The 21019-nt window shown below is 48.0% G+C and overlaps 1 protein-coding gene across 1 annotated transcript in view; it reads left to right on the top strand.

The window, feature by feature from the left end:
- LOC136590897 (abl interactor 1-like) overlaps nucleotides 1–19863 on the top strand; it is a 31147-nt gene extending 11284 nt beyond the window's left edge. The window contains exons 2-3 of the mRNA XM_066588417.1: nucleotides 19251–19418; nucleotides 19708–19863. Of these exons, the coding sequence (XP_066444514.1) occupies nucleotides 19251–19418; nucleotides 19708–19782 (243 nt within the window). The 3' untranslated portion in view covers nucleotides 19783–19863. The remainder of the gene's footprint in view (nucleotides 1–19250; nucleotides 19419–19707) is intronic.
- The last annotated feature ends 1156 nt before the right edge of the window (nucleotides 19864–21019 follow it).

Here is a 21019-nt window from a genome sequence, read left to right as displayed (position 1 = left end):
CAATTGTGTATGCTCGGTCACTGCGGGGGAGATGAGACTCCCATAGTGACAGGCAAAGTGGGGCATGGTAGTCGCCTGGTGGGGGTCTCGGCTGTGAGGCCCCCGCTGCTCAGCGAGTTATTCCCCGTCCTGTGGATAACCTGCAGATGGCGCATTACTTACATTTGTGGTACAGCCCCCCCATATCAGTGTGAATGACGGTAAACAAGCGCTGATTGACGCGTGGGGTCTGTTGGCACTTGTTTCAGCAAGCCGACTCTTGGCCCATGCAAAAGGCCCCCCGGGGCGAGCCGACCAGCCGCCGAATGCTGCCAGATCTGGTGAATGAAGGCTCTTGCTCTGTAAACGAGTGATTTTCCCCTGTCTGCCGCAGCGCCTCCTGCTGGCGTATCGTGGGGTGAGCTGCGTACTGCAGCAACATGCTCACCTAGAAATAACAGGAAATGGCCCATCAAAGGCTGGTGGTGAAGCTGGCTTCCAGGCGGGCGGTGTGGCAGCTGCTCGCTGGCGGCTTCCTCTTCCTCTGGCAGCGCCCGGCTGCAGGCTGGCGGCTTCCTCTTCCTCTGGCAGCGCCCGGCTGCAGGCTTTTTGTGACTCCATCTGCCGGGTTTAATGTGCCGATTCCGGGGGAGATGCAGGAGATGAAAATGACGCTGCGACCAGAAGCCGCCGATGTGTGTCCCGTGTATAGTGGGGGGTCTACAAATCCAGATCTGTACGTACCTTGTCAGGGCACGCGCTTCTGCAGTTTTGCGCTTGCTCCAATGCTCTGGATCTCCGATGTTGCGGCGCTGCGGAGTTCGTTGTTCTTTTCAAACCTTCTTTTTTTCTTCCCTGTGCGACTGTAGTGTTAAAAAACAAAAACCAACCTAGAATTGTTCTCAGTGACCGGGTCACATGGCTCTGCTCCGGCGCACAAATCCCTCGCCGTGTCGGCACACATTAATTATGAAATGACATGCCTACTTGCGTGCCACCAACCCCATGCACTCTCTAGGTGTGTGTGTGCGCCAAAGTACAGCGGGCTGTGATATTTATTTATTTTTTCCCCTTTTCCCTTTTTTAAACACTAATACCTGTATGGTCGAATTTCCTGCCGTTTCCCATCTGTGACCCCTTATATGGACTCTGGAGTGCCGCCATTAGAATATACAACTTGTCCCGCTAAGACCCCTCCGAGCCCCCTTAGGCTGTCGGCGCGTTGCGGCTTTGTAATGCTCCGCTGAAGATCGTTTGGTCCTTAGGGCAGTCAGTGATCCCCAACTCCAGTCCTCAGGGACCCCAACAGGTCGTGTTTTCAGGATTTCCTCAGTGTTACACAGGTGATGTAATGGTCGGTCCTCAGACATTGCCGCAGGGGTTCTTACTATAGGAGATCCTGAAAACATGACCTGTTGGGGTCCCTGAGGACTGGAGTTGGGAAACACACAGCAGTAAGGGGTTAATGAGCTGATTATGAAGCGGCTCCTCCTGTAGTCAGCGTGTGAATGCCATCTTCACGTGTTCATCGCTCGCAGTGTCCGCAGCGAGTAAACAAACCCCCAGGCGGATTATCTCCACGTTCTGCTGCTGCTCACCGCCATGGACAGAAGCCCCCCCCCTTCCTTATGGCGGCAGGAAGGACTAAATGCAACATTGTATCTGTTACTTTATGTGGCCTCTCTTCTGTATCCTCCAGCGTCCGGGGCGCCCGCCGCCCGCTTCGCCCCTCTGCCCTTTATTTGCAGCCCCCCAGACATCCGCAGGTTTCCCAGGGATTTGCGCTTATACAGCCCTAGAACTGTTCGTGCGCAGGGGGGGGGGGGCGCTCGCAATGCATGCAACGTGTTTCTGCTGCGCGTGGACATGTGCGTTTGTTACGTATGCAAAGGGATGTCCGTATTCCCCCCCCCCCCCCCCCTCTCGTGCGCTTTAAAAGGGAAAAAAAACCACGTACACGTGTGTCCGCCTCCGTGTGACCTGGCGGTGCGTGTGCGCTCCGTGTTACATGTGTAATACAGACTGAACTTGCGTTCATGTGAGCAAGCCGTTTCATTTCCAACCAGAGATGCTGGTGGACGGCGATCTGACCGCATCCCTCACGGAACCTGAGAGCGTTGGGCTCCGTTGTTGTGTACAGAGTATTGCAGCATGGCGCCGTCTACACGCAACGATTACCGTTCAGTTTCTCACTGGATCGTGCGAAGTGTAAACGCGGTCGGCGACTAAACGTCTCACGAGGATTCGCTCGCTTGTCATTCGACATTCAGTTTCTGCAGGGATAAGTTAGGCGACAATCGGTCGTGTGAAGCGGCGCTGACCGTCTGGAAACGGTGGCGCCCGCTGTACTCTAAGTGGACGCGGCGGGTCGGAAGCAATCTCCAGCCCGCTCGCTTCCATTCAGTGAACAGCCAATCAGGAGGCTGGAGTCGGCACACATGATGGGGCGGAGCTACGCGATGACGCGTAGAAGGGGTGGAGCCAGAACGCCACTGCTGCTCGGCAGACCCGAAGGCAGAAGACCTTTCTGCGCAAGTGCGTCTAATCGGGCGATTAGACGCTGAAGTTAGACGGCGCCGTGGAGACGGGGACGCCAGCGCAGGGAAGGTAAGTGAATAACTTCTGTATGGCTCATATTTAATGCACGATGTATATTACAAAGTGCATTAATATGGCCATACAGAAGTGTATAACCCTACTTGCTGCCGCGGGACAACCCCTTTAAGGGGTTAAGAATGGCTGTGTGAAGGAACCAACTCCTATGATTGGGCCCCGCTCCTGCGAGTTCTGTCAACCTCTAAATCTGTGGAAAGATCACCTGTAGGAATGCGCAGCGCTGCGGGCCGCCGCCGCGTCGGCTTGCACTCGTCTGCCACTTGCGTGTCGTAGGTGTTCTCCGCACGACGGGTCTTCTTCCCCCCGCCGTCCTATCACAGAGGTGCCGGTTTGGGGGGGGTCTCCAGACGTGACCTGGAGGGACCCCGTAATGTGGTGCTGATATCGGCTGCAGGAAGGAAGTGGTCCTACGATGGCGGTCTCTGTGTACACGGTCGGACTATTTATAGCGGCGGCGCTCAGGACGTTATCAGCGGCTCCCAGCCGGATCTGCAAGTGTCAGTGAGGAGTACACGGAGCAGTTTGGGGTCCGAAGGGAGGAAGCGGCGACTCGCTGTCAGTGGAAGGTCGGGACTTCCTTCCTGCGATGAGATGCGGCGCTGCGGGGGGGCTGATGCATCTGCAGGACTAGGACTGGCATGGCCTCCGTACAAAGACCGTTCTAAGAGTGCGTTCACACCAGCCGCAAAACCCACAGCAATCCTGCGCCAATCCTCACCGCTCCTTCATACGTATTTTCTGCCGTAGGAGTGCAGATCGGTGCGTGACCGGAAATAACAGCCGCTGTTATATAATGTATATATTACCCGGCGCCGTTATCTGCGACTTCATCCGCGCGGAATCTGTAGATTTTATCTAATCTGTGTTTCTGTATATTGAAACGTAAACAGTTGACCGGCTGACAGGAAGTGACTGCGATCCGGCGGCGCCGCTCTGTACGGTACTGCTCTCATCAGCTTCTGCTCAGATATTGTTTTCTTGGGTCGTAAACATGTCAGCGCCACGCTATTATACCGCTGGGGTAATATGAAAGCTGTGCTGTGATTGGTTGTTATATATTATACTGAGGTAACATGAAAGCTGCGCTGTGATTGGTTGTTATATATTATACTGAGGTAACATGAAAGCTGCGCTGTGATTGGTTGTTCTATATTATACCACTGGGGTAACATGAAAGCTGTGCTGTGATTGGTTGTTATATATAATACTGCTGAGGTAACATGAAAGCTGCGCTGTGATTGGTTGTTATATATTATACTGAGGTAACATGAAAGCTGCGCTGTGATTGGTTGTTATATATTATACCGCTGGGGTAATATGAAAGCTGCGCTGTGATTGGTTGTTATATATTATACTGAGGTAACATGAAAGCTGTGCTGTGATTGGTTGTTATATATTATACCGCTGGGGTAATATGAAAGCTGCGCTGTGATTGGTTGTTATATATTATACTGAGGTAACATGAAAGCTGCGCTGTGATTGGTTGTTATATATTATACCGCTGGGGTAATATGAAAGCTGCGCTGTGATTGGTTGTTATATATTATACTGCTGAGGTAACATGAAAGCTGTGCTGTGATTGGTTATTATATATTATACTGCTGAGGTAACATGAAAGCTGCGCTGTGATTGGTTGTTATATATTATACTGCTGAGGTAACATGAAAGCTGCGCTGTGATTGGTTGTTATATATTATACTGAGGTAACATGAAAGCTGCGCTGTGATTGGTTGTTATATATTATACTGCTGAGGTAACATGAAAGCTGCACTGTGATTGGTTGCTATATATTATACTGAGGTAACATGAAAGCTGTGCTGTGATTGGTTGTTATATATTATACTGAGGTAACATGAAAGCTGCGCTGTGATTGGTTGTTATATATTATACTGAGGTAACATGAAAGCTGCGCTGTGATTGGTTGTTATATATTATACTGAGGTAACATGAAAGCTGTGCTGTGATTGGTTGTTATATATTATACTGCTGAGGTAACATGAAAGCTGCGCTGTGATTGGTTATATATTATACTGCTGAGGTAACATGAAAGCTGCGCTGTGATTGGTTATATATTATACTGGGGTAATATGAAAGCTGCGCTGTGATTGGTTGTTATATATTATACTGAGGTAACATGAAAGCTGCGCTGTGATTGGTTATTATATATTATACTGCTGAGGTAACATGAAAGCTGTGCTGTGATTGGTTATTATATATTATACTGAGGTAACATGAAAGCTGCGCTGTGATTGGTTATTATATATTATACTGAGGTAACATGAAAGCTGCGCTGTGATTGGTTGTTATATATTATACTGAGGTAACATGAAAGCTGCGCTGTGATTGGTTATTATATATTATACTGCTGAGGTAACATGAAAGCTGCGCTGTGATTGGTTGTTATATATTATACTGCTGAGGTAACATGAAAGCTGCGCTGTGATTGGTTGTTATATATTATACTGAGGTAACATGAAAGCTGCGCTGTGATTGGTTGTTATATATTATACTGCTGAGGTAACATGAAAGCTGTGCTGTGATTGGTTGTTATATATTATACTGAGGTAACATGAAAGCTGTGCTGTGATTGGTTGTTATATATTATACTGAGGTAACATGAAAGCTGCGCTGTGATTGGTTGTTATATATTATACTGCTGAGGTAACATGAAAGCTGTGCTGTGATTGGTTGTTATATATTATACTGCTGAGGGAACATGAAAGCTGCGCTGTGATTGGTTGTTATATATTATACTGCTGAGGTAACATGAAAGCTGCGCTGTGATTGGTTGTTATATATTATACTGAGGTAACATGAAAGCTGCACTGTGATTGGTTGCTATATATTATACTGAGGTAACATGAAAGCTGTGCTGTGATTGGTTGTTATATATTATACTGAGGTAACATGAAAGCTGCGCTGTGATTGGTTGTTATATATTATACTGCTGAGGTAACATGAAAGCTGCACTGTGATTGGTTGCTATATATTATACTGAGGTAACATGAAAGCTGTGCTGTGATTGGTTGTTATATATTATACTGAGGTAACATGAAAGCTGCGCTGTGATTGGTTGCTATATATTATACTGAGGTAACATGAAAGCTGAGCTGTGATTGGTTGTTATATATTATACTGAGGTAACATGAAAGCTGCGCTGTGATTGGTTGTTATATATTATACTGAGGTAACATGAAAGCTGCGCTGTGATTGGTTGTTATATATTATACTGAGGTAACATGAAAGCTTCACTGTGATTGGTTGTTATATATTATACTGCTGAGGTAACATGAAAGCTGCGCTGTGATTGGTTGTTATATATTATACTGCTGAGGTAACATGAAAGCTGCGCTGTGATTGGTTGTTATATATTATACTGAGGTAACATGAAAGCTGCGCTGTGATTGGTTGTTATATATTATACCGCTGAGGTATCATGAAAGCTGCGCTGTGATTGGTTGTTATATATTATACTGAGGTATCATGAAAGCTGCGCTGTGATTGGTTGTTATATATTATACTGAGGTAACATGAAAGCTGCGCTGTGATTGGTTGTTATATATTATACTGAGGTAACATGAAAGCTGTGCTGTGATTGGTTGTTAGATAGTATACTGAGGTAACATGAAAGCTGCGCTGTGATTGGTTATATATTATACTGAGGTAACATGAAAGCTGCGCTGTGATTGGTTGTTATATATTATACTGAGGTAACATGAAAGCTGTGCTGTGATTGGTTGTTATATATTATACTGAGGTATCATGAAAGCTGCGCTGTGATTGGTTGTTATATATTATACTGAGGTAACATGAAAGCTGCGCTGTGATTGGTTGTTATATATTATACTGCAGTAACATGAAAGCTGTGCTGTGATTGGTTGTTATATATTATACTGAGGTAACATGAAAGCTGCGCTGTGATTGGTTGTTATATATTATACTGAGGTAACATGAAAGCTGTGCTGTGATTGGTTGTTATATATTATACTGAGGTATCATGAAAGCTGCGCTGTGATTGGTTGTTATATATTATACTGAGGTAACATGAAAGCTGTGCTGTGATTGGTTGTTATATATTATACTGCAGTAACATGAAAGCTGCGCTGTGATTGGCTGTTATATATTATACTGCTGAGGTAACATGAAAACTGCGCTGTGATTGGTTGTTACATATTATACTGAGGTAACATAAAGCTGTGATTGGTTGTTATATATTATACTGAGGTAACATGAAAGCTGCGCTGTGATTGGTTGTTATATATTATACTGAGGTAACATGAAAGCTGCGCTGTGATTGGTTGTTATATATTATACTGAGGTAACATGAAAGCTGTGCTGTGATTGGCTGTTATATATTATACTGAGGTAACATGAAAGCTGCGCTGTGATTGGCTGTTATATATTATACTGCTGAGGTAACATGAAAACTGCGCTGTGATTGGTTGTTACATATTATACTGAGGTAACATAAAGCTGTGCTGTGATTGGTTGTTATATATTATACTGAGGTAACATGAAAGCTGCGCTGTGATTGGTTGTTATATATTATACTGAGGTAACATGAAAGCTGCGCTGTGATTGGTTGTTATATATTATACTGAGGTAACATGAAAGCTGTGCTGTGATTGGCTGTTATATATTATACTGAGGTAACATGAAAGCTGTGCTGTGATTGGTTGTTATATATTATACTGCTGAGGTAACATGAAAGCTGCGCTGTGATTGGTTGTTATATATTATACTGAGGTAACATGAAAGCGGCGCTGTGATTGGTTGTTATATATTATACTGAGGTAACATGAAAGCTGTGCTGTGATTGGTTGTTATATATTATACTGCTGAGGTAACATGAAAGCTGCGCTGTGATTGGTTGTTATATATTATACTGAGGTAACATGAAAGCTGCGCTGTGATTGGTTGTTATATATTATACTGAGGTAACATGAAAGCTGCGCTGTGATTGGTTGTTATATTTTATACTGCTGAGGTAACATGAAAGCTGCGCTGTGATTGGTTGTTATATATTATACTGAGGTAATATGAAAGCTGCGCTGTGATTGGTTGTTATATATTATACTGAGGTAACATGAAAGCTGTGCTGTGATTGGTTGTTATATATTATACTGAGGTAACATGAAAGCTGTGCTGTGATTGGTTGTTATATATTATACTGCTGAGGTAACATGAAAGCTGTGCTGTGATTGGTTGTTATATATTATACTGAGGTAACATGAAAGCTGCGCTGTGATTGGTTGTTATATATTATACTGCTGAGGTAACATGAAAGCTGCGCTGTGATTGGTTGTTATATATTATACTGAGGTAACATGAAAGCTGCGCTGTGATTGGTTGTTATATATTATACTGAGGTAACATGAAAGCTGTGCTGTGATTGGCTGTTATATATTATACTGCTGAGGTAACATGAAAGCTGCGCTGTGATTGGTTGTTATATATTATACTGAGGTAACATGAAAGCTGTGCTGTGATTGGCTGTTATATATTATACTGCTGAGGTAACATGAAAGCTGTGCTGTGATTGGTTGTTATATATTATACTGAGGTAACATGAAAGCTGTGCTGTGATTGGTTGTTATATAATATACTGCTGAGGTAACATGAAAGCTGCGCTGTGATTGGTTGTTATATAATATACTGCTGAGGTAACATGAAAGCTGCGCTGTGATTGGTTGTTATATATTATACTGAGGTAACATGAAAGCTGCGCTGTGATTGGTTGTTATATATTATACTGAGGTAACATGAAAGCTGCGCTGTGATTGGCTGTTATATATTATACTGAGGTAACATGAAAGCTGTGCTGTGATTGGTTGTTATATATTATACTGCTGAGGTAACATGAAAGCTGCGCTGTGATTGGTTGTTATATATTATACTGAGGTAACATGAAAGCTGCGCTGTGATTGGTTGTTATATATTATACTGAGGTAACATGAAAGCTGCGCTGTGATTGGTTGTTATATTTTATACTGCTGAGGTAACATGAAAGCTGCGCTGTGATTGGTTGTTATATATTATACTGAGGTAATATGAAAGCTGCGCTGTGATTGGTTGTTATATATTATACTGAGGTAACATGAAAGCTGTGCTGTGATTGGTTGTTATATATTATACTGAGGTAACATGAAAGCTGTGCTGTGATTGGTTGTTATATATTATACTGCTGAGGTAACATGAAAGCTGTGCTGTGATTGGTTGTTATATATTATACTGAGGTAACATGAAAGCTGCGCTGTGATTGGTTGTTATATATTATACTGCTGAGGTAACATGAAAGCTGCGCTGTGATTGGTTGTTATATATTATACTGAGGTAACATGAAAGCTGCGCTGTGATTGGTTGTTATATATTATACTGAGGTAACATGAAAGCTGTGCTGTGATTGGCTGTTATATATTATACTGCTGAGGTAACATGAAAGCTGCGCTGTGATTGGTTGTTATATATTATACTGAGGTAACATGAAAGCTGTGCTGTGATTGGCTGTTATATATTATACTGCTGAGGTAACATGAAAGCTGTGCTGTGATTGGTTGTTATATATTATACTGAGGTAACATGAAAGCTGTGCTGTGATTGGTTGTTATATAATATACTGCTGAGGTAACATGAAAGCTGCGCTGTGATTGGTTGTTATATAATATACTGCTGAGGTAACATGAAAGCTGCGCTGTGATTGGTTGTTATATATTATACTGAGGTAACATGAAAGCTGCGCTGTGATTGGTTGTTATATATTATACTGAGGTAACATGAAAGCTGCGCTGTGATTGGCTGTTATATATTATACTGAGGTAACATGAAAGCTGTGCTGTGATTGGTTGTTATATATTATACTGAGGTAACATGAAAGCTGTGCTGTGATTGGTTGTTATATATTATACTGAGGTAACATGAAAGCTGCGCTGTGATTGGTTGTTATATATTATACCGCTGGGGTAATATGAAAGCTGCGCTGTGATTGGTTGTTATATAATATACTGCTGAGGTAACATGAAAGCTGCGCTGTGTAGGTCTGGCTTATGATTTGCGCCCCTTCCCTTCCGCCTCACCACATAAATCTGTCTGGTCGTTCTCCCTAGACAACTCTATACATGTTGGGGTAAAGTGCAGCCGCTCACATGCATTGTGCGGACGGACGTCTCCCCGCCGTATTGCATCACAATCACTTCAGCCGTGAAAAGGTGACCGTTTCACAGTTCTATTAGTATGGTGGCTGACATGGCCCGCTTCGGTGGCTGACATGGCCCGCTTCGGTGGCTGACATGGCCCGCTTCGGTGGCTGACATGGCCCGCTTCGGTGGCTGACATGGCCCGCTTCGGTGGCTGACATGGCCCGCTTCGGTGGCTGACATGGCCCGCTTCGGTGGCTGACATGGCCCGCTTCGGTGGCTGACATGGCCCGCTTCGGTGGCTGACATGGCCCGCTTCGGTGGCTGACATGGCCCGCTTCGGTGGCTGACATGGCCCGCTTCGGTGGCTGACATGGCCCGCTTCGGTGGCTGACATGGCCCGCTTCGGTGGCTGACATGGCCCGCTTCGGTGGCTGACATGGCCCGCTTCGGTGGCTGACATGGCCCGCTTCGGTGGCTGACATGGCCCGCTTCGGTGGCTGACATGGCCCGCTTCGGTGGCTGACATGGCCCGCTTCGGTGGCTGACATGGCCCGCTTCGGTGGCTGACATGGCCCGCTTCGGTGGCTGACATGGCCCGCTTCGGTGGCTGACATGGCCCGCTTCGGTGGCTGACGTCGCCGCGGCCGCCAACGGACTGCTACCTTCTCCTATAGGAAGCTACCGGCTCTGCTTTGTCGTCAGACCTAAGTTGGCTGTTTGGTTCCTCGCTGAAGAGAACTGTGATCGGCCGCTGCACCCCTAAATAGTGCCTGCAGTTGACTCTGAAGGAGTCGTGGGGGCGCTAGCGTCACCTCTGCCCCTCACTGCCCTCACAAGGCAATAGATGAGTAGTGAAGCCCGTTTTACGGAACGGTCTGCGCTGTTTGCTGTTACACCTACAAGTGCTGAGGACCGCCGAGCTAAGATGCCCCCCGGTTTCTTTTTTTGTGACTAAGCGGTGTGCGCCAAAGCCGCACGGCAAACGGGGAGGCCGTGTGGTGGGGTACTAAAGGCAGCTCATACACTAACGTCATTCACGTTTTACAGAAAAGTAAAGTAAGGGGGGCGGGGTATGACCGGCGTTGTCAGGGCGAGGGTAGCAACGCCTGTAGCTGTGCATATTTGGTGGTCTGGCGGTGAGTCCCTTCCACGCCGGTGTGCCGTCACGTGATTACACCTTGTTTCCAAACACTTCATTTCTAATATTTTGGTTGCTTTTGGTACAGAAACACGTCATGCAGAAGCGAACCCCCAAATGTAGCGTGGGGGCGCGCCGGGGGCTTGTGGGCCGGGCGGGGGCGCGCTTTTCTTTTTTTGCCTTAGGGGCCACTAAATGCTGTTGGGTCTCGGGGCCAGTTGGACTCCTCTGGTGGGATAGATGTGACTCTACACTTTGGGTACATTTAGTCAACCAGTTTCTGTTTCTCCTCTTTCCTCCTTCCCTCATGGCAGAGCCCCCCCCCCCCCGCCGCTCGCCCACGCGGTACCGTGCGTTTATGGCTTATTTAGAGAACAAGAACATTGCTTCTGTTAGCACGAGCCGCGGCTGTAATTACCGTCTCCGGGGGTCCGCACTCACATCTTATTTGTAAGCCCCAAGAAATTAGACCTCCAAAGCCTTTCTACAGGAAACAAAAGCTTTGTGTGAAGCCGCCCTTAAAGGAAGTCGGCCATCTATATTTAGTGTATGAAAGCCATCCTGCCATTATGTGCCAACCTCAGATGACGGGACCGCGGCTTGTTTATTCTTATTTAACCCCGTTATGTGCAGAGTCGCTGCCTCCGGCCCACATGAGCGGATTTGGATTTCGAATCGCGGTCTGCGCAGAAGATTCGCTTTTTTTATGTGTTTACACCAACTGATACAAATTGCGTATTTTGTGATTACTTTTCGCAAATCAGTTTTTCCGCTGCGAAAGCCCTCAAGCAGAATCTGAGCTGTTGGTGTGAGCGGCCTTAGCTGGAGATGTGAAGAGGATGCTTGCAGGTTCGGGCCGTCCCTCCCTCCGGACAACTTCAGCATTGGTACCACCATCAGTGTGATAACGGCATGCGCAGAAGCGTAGGAAATCATAACGACTGCGTTAGTAAGCGCTGCCGAAGATAAGGCTGTGACCACTTTTATCTTCAGTTGGTACATCGCAGGTTAATAAGTGACAGAGGTAATGAGGATTCTCCAAAGCAGAAAAAGTTGCTGTAATCACAAGTTTTGGGGTTTTTGGCATAATGGCCTACCTCTGAATATTCGAGTCTGGGATCAGGCCTGTAAAGTCACGGCTGTGTGATGGACACCGAGGTGGACGGCTCGTAAGCCCACTGGCTCGTCACATCACCAGGACAGCGCTGTTTCCTCTGCAGTGAAAGCTCTTATTAAATGACAGCAAGCAGAGGCCTTGAAAGCCGTGAGATACACAAATCATGTTGGATGGTGCAACAAATGGGCTTTTATTTGCTGAAACGGTCGTTTCCCCTTAATTCCGAGGGGTGCGGGGCGCATCGGGATGACTTTCTCATCATGATTAACGGGCTTGTAGATCCGGCCGGTATTGTAAGAAGCGCTTCCCCCGAATAGAAGAGCAAGCGAGAGATCATGCAGCCTGCATACAAATGGGCCTCTTATAAAGAGATTGCTTTAGAGCGCAGCGTTAATCCTCTCCTCGCCAGAACGTCGCACTCCGCGTCCACCGGGCGTCATATTGTCTTGGATGGGTCAAAGTAATGCTGCTCTGAAGTACGTGGGACTGTATTGTGCGCCTATGACCAATATTGTGCCCGCTGGGCCGCACACGGCTCCGTAATCGCCAGTCAGAAGGTGCGTTAAACGTTAACCAATATATACAGGCGGATCTAGCGGAACGGCGCACTAACGTACAACCATGTTCCTGACTCCACCTTCATCACACAATGCTCTGAACGACTGCTGCCTCAGGGGCACCTACTCAATAACAGGTTGGCCCACCTTTTTTGGGTGATCATGGCTTCCACGCGTTGGGGAAAAGATTCCGTAAGGTGGTGAATTTCCTCTATGCCCGCTATGTGCCCATGGGCAGCAGCTCCGTCAGTGGGTGCAGTAAGTGGGAGTAGATCTCACAGCCCTTTCCTGCATATCCCAAACATGTCCAATGGGGTTACAGTCCGGTGAGTTTGGGGGCGTAGGCTGCAGAGAGTGTCTTGTTCCCATCACTCCCCAGTGATACAAGCTCATTGACATGGAGCGTTGACCTGGTGAAAGATGGCGCTGTGGTCGGGGAAGACCTCCTGAAGACATGGGTGCAAATGATTAGCCAACAGGTAGTGTTCACCATCCAAGGACTGTTGGGATGACCAACAGTCCTATGCCAGGCCAGGACACCGCCACTACCAGCCTGTTCAGTCCGATCGGTGAACTTAGAATACAGCTTTATGCCATATGTTGGCCCACAGAATGGGACTCTTCATGCCAGTCTTACCTTGTGCTGTGTGTCCAAGGTTCATTGATGCCTTTCTGGAACCACGTAAGGTCATGTTGGCGGTGGTGTGGTATCATCAGTAGCTACGGCTACTGAACCCCAGTCAACACATGGTAATACACCGTATGGAAATGAGCTTCCCGTTGTATTGCTGGGTCGATTGGTCCACTGTGGCACATGGTTGCTGAGATGCCAGACATGCCACCAACGCTCGCCTCTAGGATCCACCACATGTGGTCTTCTGTTGGATGTCTGTCCATCGTTAGACCAGTCTTGGCGCACTCTTGATACCGTGGTTTGGTTACAGCCAACAAGTGCAGCTTCATTCCATGGGATAGCACGATTATGGCTATACCACATTTTTTTTAAATTCCTTTTTCTTTCGTTCACTAGGGTTATGTGAGGGCTTAGTTTTAGGGGACAATCTATGGTGTGTTTTGAATTATTTTTTTACTTGACCCTTAAAGGGGATTTGAACTTGTGTTCATTTGCTTGCTTATTTCATATAATGTTTCAGTATTGCAGTATATGGTATTTCTGCAGGCATTGTAGTAGGACAGACTATAGGCATGGCTTAATAGGCAGTGGTACATGGCAGTCCTGGGGGCCTTCAGAAGGCCCTGGGCTGCCATAACTGAACAGCACCTCTTGATCTCATTGAGGGGCGCCGGGCAGGACCCCTGAGTTCTATTTGAGCTACTTTAAAGGGAATCTGTAACATCCCCACAGCAACGTAAACGAAGGGGGCCGGGTGAGGTGTATTAGGGGGGGGGGGGGGGGGGGCGGGTGAGGTGTATTAGGGGGGCCGGGTGAGGTGTGTTTTATACTCTCCTAATCCTGCGATGTCGTTGTTGCACGGCTAAATAAATCTGCCTTTTCGTATTCCCGTGCGCTCGCGTTTTCATGGCCTTGTATAGGAGGGCACGCACAGGACGGTCAGTTCTTCGGTTGGTGTGCGGGCTTCAGAGGGGGCGCTGCTGGATCACGGGGAGCGTATAAAAATAGATCACCGGATCCCTGTCCCGTATACCGTGCTGTGGGGACACTAGAGATTCGCTTTAAAGGTTGTCGGCAAGTGTGCGCCATTTAGTATCAAGGGGTTAAAACCGCATGTGAAAGGGCCGACCTTTAACGAACCGTGCATTTTTATTGCACGCTTAAATCGCTCTTTTTACTTTCTTTTGTGCCCTTTTGTACCTGCTTTTCCTTTTTTACTTTTGCCTGAAAACCGCGCCTCATCTGTGGGTAAAGCGCAGGTTGCCGAGCGCGGCATCGGGTTGGGTTTCTCGAACGATATTGCGCTCGCCTCTGTGTAGTTGGTTTTACCCTACAAAATACCCAGGCCAAGAACATGCTGCTTTAAGCCACTGACCCCCAAAATGGCGAAAGGCGCCAAAGACAAACTTCATAGTGCGTTGTTGTATTTGTCAATGTGCTTCAGTGTAGCGTCAGGCCGCAGTGCGTACGGGCGAGAAGATGGGCATGAACTCTCCTGCGTCTGGGGCAGGAGGAGCGCATCCTTAAACCGAGGGCCCTTCGCTGGATGGGCCCTTCGCTGGATGGGCCCTTCGCTGGATGGGGCAGCAATAGTTGAAGACCAGAATACCCCTTTAAAGACTTTGACCGTTCTACTTTGTGGTGGGACTGAACAGGTTGCAGGAATCCCGGTGGGTTTGGGTGGTCTTAGAGGGTATAATTGTAGATCTGTGATCGGAGCCGCTGGAGGGAATGTGCCGGAAGGTTCCCAGTGTTCACCTGTATAATAGCAGCACAATATCCGCTCATTATCACCTCCTCGCCGCCCACGACTGCCGGCGCTGTCACACTTATGTACTCAAAGGGTTTCTTTCAGCATCTTGTGACGTGTGGGAGCAGAACTGTATGAAGCCCCCGCCGCCGGGAGCCTGGAAGGTACTTACATAATCCACGACTGTAGGTGACGCAATGGGGAGCTCCTGACAAGTCAGGGAAATGAACCCCCTAACGGTCATAATAAAACTGGAAACGCCCCCCTGAAAATGTCACTTTAGTTTTTTTTTTGAATTTTCCATGTAAATATTGCATATTTCGTGCAGAACTCGGTCATCTTGTAAGGCCGGCTTCACATGACCGGATTTCAATTGCGGAATCCGTGATCATTACCCACACGGACAATCTGCGGTATTTCACGCCTATTTAAGAAATAGAGCATTCGCATGTCCGCTGAGATGAGCCGATGGCACCGCACAGATGGCTTCTGTTGAAGTCAATGGAAGCCGCTCAACCTGCAGCCCGTCCGCAATTGGTGGCATTGCTTATAGGCTGTGGATACGTGCGTCATCGCCTAGTGACGGCGTGGAAAAAAGTCCGCTTAAGTCCATTTTTAACCCCTTAGTGGCACAGCACGGTTTTAGTCTTAAGAACAAGTAAATTGTTTCCCTTTCTGTGTTCAGCGGTCATAACTTTTTTAGAAACCTTCGTCCGTGTCGCCGTTTTACAGCTTGTGTTCTGCAGGACAAGTTGTAGTTAGATGCCATGGTCAGCAATGACTGGCACTGCAGCATCTGTGGGGTTAAACAGCATGAGGGCTAATGCCCACGGACTGACTTCAGCAGTGTTATGCGGCGGCAATCCGTGACATTATCCCGCAACTAATAGGTTCTATTGAACCCAATGGCTTGTTCACGCTGCGGAATTCTGCGTCGTGAAAGAAATTGTGTCATGTTCTAATTGACGCGGAAAAACGCGGGGCCGGCTTCCATTGTAGTCAATGGAAGCCGTCCGTCATGCGATGCTTCCGCTGTGAGCGCAGCGGAAGTATTGCGTGATTGTGCGCCACTGCAGCATGCTTGCCAGATGGGACTCGTGCGGCGGACCTGGAGAGGTGAGTTTGGCATCTTTGGGGGGCTCTGTGTCTCACACCGCTGCGATATTCCGCTGGCAGAGTCCGGCATGGCCGTGGGCATGAGGCCTTAGGGAGTGATTTGATAAGCCCTCCTTTTTCTGAGGGGAAAAAGACCCCGAATGTGACAATTGGAGAGGAAATAACAAGGGGAGTGATTAAAAGAGGGGAAGAAAATCACCATGTTACCCTCCCCCCCCCAGGATCGGCAGGAGAATCACAGAAGGTTCTCTGCCCTCCCTGCTCTGTACACAGACTGAAGTGACGGCTTAGTATTCCCGACCCAACTTCAAACGGCTGTAGCTCCTGGTTCTATTGGAGAGGAATTGTGGCTATAAAATGACACCAAAATCCCATCTCCACCGCTGATGGAACCGGAGCCGCAGCCGGCTGGAGTAGAACAAACTGTACGCCCGGGACTGTAAGGTCCTTTTACATGCAGAATGAAGAGCTCTGTAGGGGTTAATGACTACTTTTCTGTTTCCTAAAGAGATTGGGGCCAGTTTATTACTAACCTAACCGGACTATGCCCGAGGTAGCGACTTGTCCTTCTATTTCTTCGCTCTTACTGTGGAGGCTGGATGACATGGCTTTCCCAGCCCCCTGAATGGCTAATAAGTCTAGTCGCGCAGGACACCTGTTTTTGACATATTGCTATGATGGCTGCTAAATTCAGCATTGGAAAGAAGACCTCTTGAGTACTTTAGAGGGGAGTTCCTGTCTCTGCTAAACATGGCCAAGACGGGAGCGTCGCAGGCTGCGGGGTTACGGACGGAGCGCTTTGAGCGGCGCCGTTTCTGTAAGCCCTGTAGAAGTCGGTGGGAACTACACAAATAGCGTCGCGCAGGAAGTTGCGCTGTTTCCGCAAGTCTGGAGTTACAGGAACAGTATACCTCGCTGGGCAAAACTCCGGCGACTACTTTTAAGAGCTACCACGTAGCACAGGGGTTTTGGCTGTTTTTGTCGTGCTGCCCACCACCAGTTGCTGCTTTCAGGGTGGCTTGAGGTGGCAGGGATGTAACAAATGCATGCAGGTCCTGGAGGTGGGACCGACCGGAACCCATCAGATTCGCATGGCATCCCTTGTTTATATGTCCTAAACACCCGAGATGGGACCACCCTTCTAATGGTGGCCATATTGGCTTGTGAGCCCACTTTCATCATGTGACCAACCGGCGCAGCATCTCTCTATCTCTACAACACTTCTGCCGCCATACTTGCTACTTGAACTTGGTGGGTGCCGTTGGGTACTTTGGGTCAAGCTGCTTTGGTGAAACTGAATTCCCCGCAGCGGCGCTGCCCTCTGTTGCAGTTATACTGCTGTCTTCCATTGATGCCAGGAAAGTAGCCGCTGCCATCGTGATGGGAGGATGTTGAAGTTCTGGTTATGGGGTGCCACAGAAAATGTCAGTCAAGTTTGGGGGGTGGGGGTGGGGCGTCACCCTGATCCGCATGCAGTGTAATCAGGCGAAGACTTCCCCTCTCTGGAGATGAAGGGTTAACAGGAAATGTTCCTCTGCCGCGGCATAAACTTGGATGTTGTAACTCTGAAGCGGGAGGTTCTCCAAGGTCGCGACCTTTACTTGTGTGTTTGTACATTCCTGCGTTGCGAGACTGTAGACATGCCTTCACATGGCCGGTCCGTGTAACAAGAACATACATGAAACACTGGAAGAGATGCCAAGGAATGAAGCGCTCCTCATAAGTTACAGTTCAGGATTTGGACTTTTTAACCCTGTAGTGACCACGATACACTTTTTTTTTGACACGACTGATTACCTTTAGCTCTTTCCAATCCACTGTCTGACATCTAAAGACATTCTGATTGAAGACGGTACAGCTCTGATGTCGGAAGACATCCGGCAGGGTATTCTTACTGGAGATTACTGGCGGCTCTGTTTTCGGGGGCCTCTCCAGTATGTCACATACTGCAGTACTGGCTCTAGCCAGCAGATGGCAACATTGTAAAATGGCAGAAAGAGAGGGCCTCCCGAGGAAACCCTGAATCCAAAATTGGATTGCAAAGGGTTAAACCGGCACATACATCTTTGAAAGGCGTTGGCTTGGCTGACTACTTGACAGCCAGACGCCTGCAATAATAGTCAGGAGCAGAGAAAGCTCAGGTCCTGGCAGATTAACCCCTTACATGCCACAATCAATAGCAACTGTAGCTTGTAATCAGCATTCAAGTGAATGGGATGGCACTGCAATACCAGGCACAACCACTATGCAATGTATGGTGCTGTCTGGATTACAATGTGGACCAACGCCGCCTAAGTGCTGCAGCCCCTTCAAACTGGACTTCTGTGGATCCAGGCCTTAAAGTGAAAAAACATTAAATACTCTCCTATTCTGGTGGCGTCGCACCCCCAGCGCCAGTCGCATGGAATCCAGAAGAAGCTGTGAGCTGCCGCAGTCATATGACCACGGTGTTGGGGACATTATTGTTGGCTCCTTACACCCAGAAGGGAATAGGAGCATGGAGACCATTATAGCTTATTTAATATTGGCGCTGCATGGGGGGCAGCCTACAAAACCCTTTTCACTTGCTGCTGCTGTTTTTGCTTTTATGAACTTTTACCTGAAAGTTTACTGAACCCTTTTCATTCCCTGATATCCATTTCCCATCATTACAGTCCAGACGTTTATGATTCTCCATCTTGGTTCTGTGACTAAACTTTTTTGCGTGGTAGTCAGAATCCTTGATCAGCGTTGAGGTAGATGCACATGGGGGGGCAGGCTTGTTAGATTGCCAGCTGCTTGCTGGTCAAATGTGCTTGTGCACGGAGTGATTTCTACATGAAGCACACAGCTCTGTTCTCGCTGCAGTGGACAGACGTGGTATTGCAGGCCCAGCTTCCCTTGAAATGAATGGGAATATGGCCTGCATTACCAAGCCTGGCCACTGCAGTGGGAACGGAGCTGTGTGCTTCCTGCAGAAATTGGTTCATTGTGTAAACATCTTAACCCAGCAAGCAGCTGATCGGCAAGGGTCCCGGGTTGCTGACCCCCTCCAATCTCTTATTTACCAATTCAACGGATAGGCCATCAGTGGTTTACAACTTGACAACCCCTTTTCCCACCAGTTTGTTCTCGTCTCATGTGCGTCAATGCATTTAGCGTGTGCAGTTGCATTAAACATCTAATATATGAAAGAAATGAATCTTACTAACAATTTCTTTTCTTCAGGCTCCAGACAAGAGGAAAGCGTTAGAAGAGACCAAGGCCTACACCACCCAGTCCTTGGCAAGCGTCGCCTATCAGATCAATGCGTTGGCCAACAATGTGCTGCAGTTACTGGACATCCAAGCTTCCCAGCTGCGGAGGATGGAGTCCTCCATCAATCATATCTCCCAGGTAAAGGGGCCATCACTGTATGGTAGTGGGGTTCAACTGCTGGAACCCCCACGACTATGGATGAGGGGGAAGCAGCGCTAGATCCATCACTTTATTAGATGGGAGAATCCATTTCTGTGTTTGCTCACTAGTAAGTTATTTGTGGCCCAGGGTTGCCATCCCAATTCTGCTAATTGTCATTAAAACTGGTCCACAAGCCCTCAAAGCACAGCTGAGCTCCAGAGAATGATGAGATGGATTATAAAGACTGCACTTATCAAGCATGCCAATCACCAAAGAATCTCTGTAGGTGTGGAGCCATCGAGGAATGCTGGGAGATTTCTGTTCTGAAGCCTGCAGAATGGTGAATTCAGCTCTAGACTAGAGTGCAAAGAGGAATTCGGAATCCGTCCGTATGGAAGAGAATGGATTGTGTCCTGCTGCCAGATAAACTCCATAAATAATATAGTGGGTGCATTTCTTACTGCCTGCGCGCCTCAAAGGGGAATCTAGGCCGACCGTGAGCTGACATAACTACCACTATGCTTATACTGCTTAAGGCCAAAATGAGTTATGTCATTAAGGGGTTAAAAAAGCACCAAGGCAACCAAGTTCTGCACTCTATTCGTCCTTCACTTCTTGTTCTCCGTCTTGTGTTGCGTAAGACAGACTTTGCATGACAACAAGCAGTGGACAGCAAATTGGAAGGAAGGGGAGCCCTGTTGGCCAGCGCTTTAGGCCGCCTGCAGACGAGCGGGTCGGATCCGGCGGCGAGAATTCTCACCGCGGGACCCGACCCGAGCGCCTGCAGAGACGAGCGCATACTCGCCCGCGCCCGGCGGCCCCGGCTCTTTCATGTGCCGGCTGCTGAGCCGGCGGCCGGGTGAGTGACGTATCTGTGCGAGGCTCTGCGAGCCCCGCACAAAAATAGGACATGCCGCGGTTTGTTTGCCGCGCGAGATTTCGCGCGGCCAAACCGCGGCCGTCTGCATAGGAGTGCAGGCGGCCTTAGTGGGCTTTTTCATCACAGAAATGTCATTTTAGGTAAATAGCCAATTTTGATAACCTGCAAAACTGCACAGCCCGGTCAGGATAGACCGCCATTAGTTGATCGTGGGGATTCGCCATTCAGGACCCGCAGTCGGCACCACAACACCCAGTAGGGAATGGAAGCGGTTTGCAATTACCAACCGCTACATTGGGGGTCTGCGCTGTCTGCTTCTGCTCCTTCCCCCTCTGTGTTGCAGTGCTGACAACAGGCGCCTGATTAGCTGGTGGCCCGGGTCCTGCGTGGTGGCCCCCAGCCCATAAACTATGACCCTTCCTGAGGATTGTCATCAATAGAAACTGCCCAGAAAACCCCTGTAATCACCTGGGAACAGTCCTAAAGAACATGCGCCTGGCAGTAAAGGTGTCTTGGCCGGTGCAGACCTCCTTATCGTGGGGACGGGGTGCGGTCCGTGTCACACAGGAAGCAGCCGTGAGTGTGCTCGCAGCCTTCATCCTGCGGGCTCCTGGCTCGTGCGCTCCACGAGTTCCTCTGCCGCCGGTAGAAGCTTCCTTCCGCAGAGCCGATCTGTGCGTTTCTAGAAGCTTCTGCCGCACCTGCTGACATTTTACAT

This window comes from Eleutherodactylus coqui, unplaced genomic scaffold, assembly GCF_035609145.1.
Source record: "Eleutherodactylus coqui strain aEleCoq1 unplaced genomic scaffold, aEleCoq1.hap1 HAP1_SCAFFOLD_53, whole genome shotgun sequence".
Lineage (NCBI taxonomy): Eukaryota > Metazoa > Chordata > Amphibia > Anura > Eleutherodactylidae > Eleutherodactylus > Eleutherodactylus coqui.
Note: the sequence above shows the minus strand (reverse complement) of the source record. Positions and strands in the feature narration are given on the sequence as shown.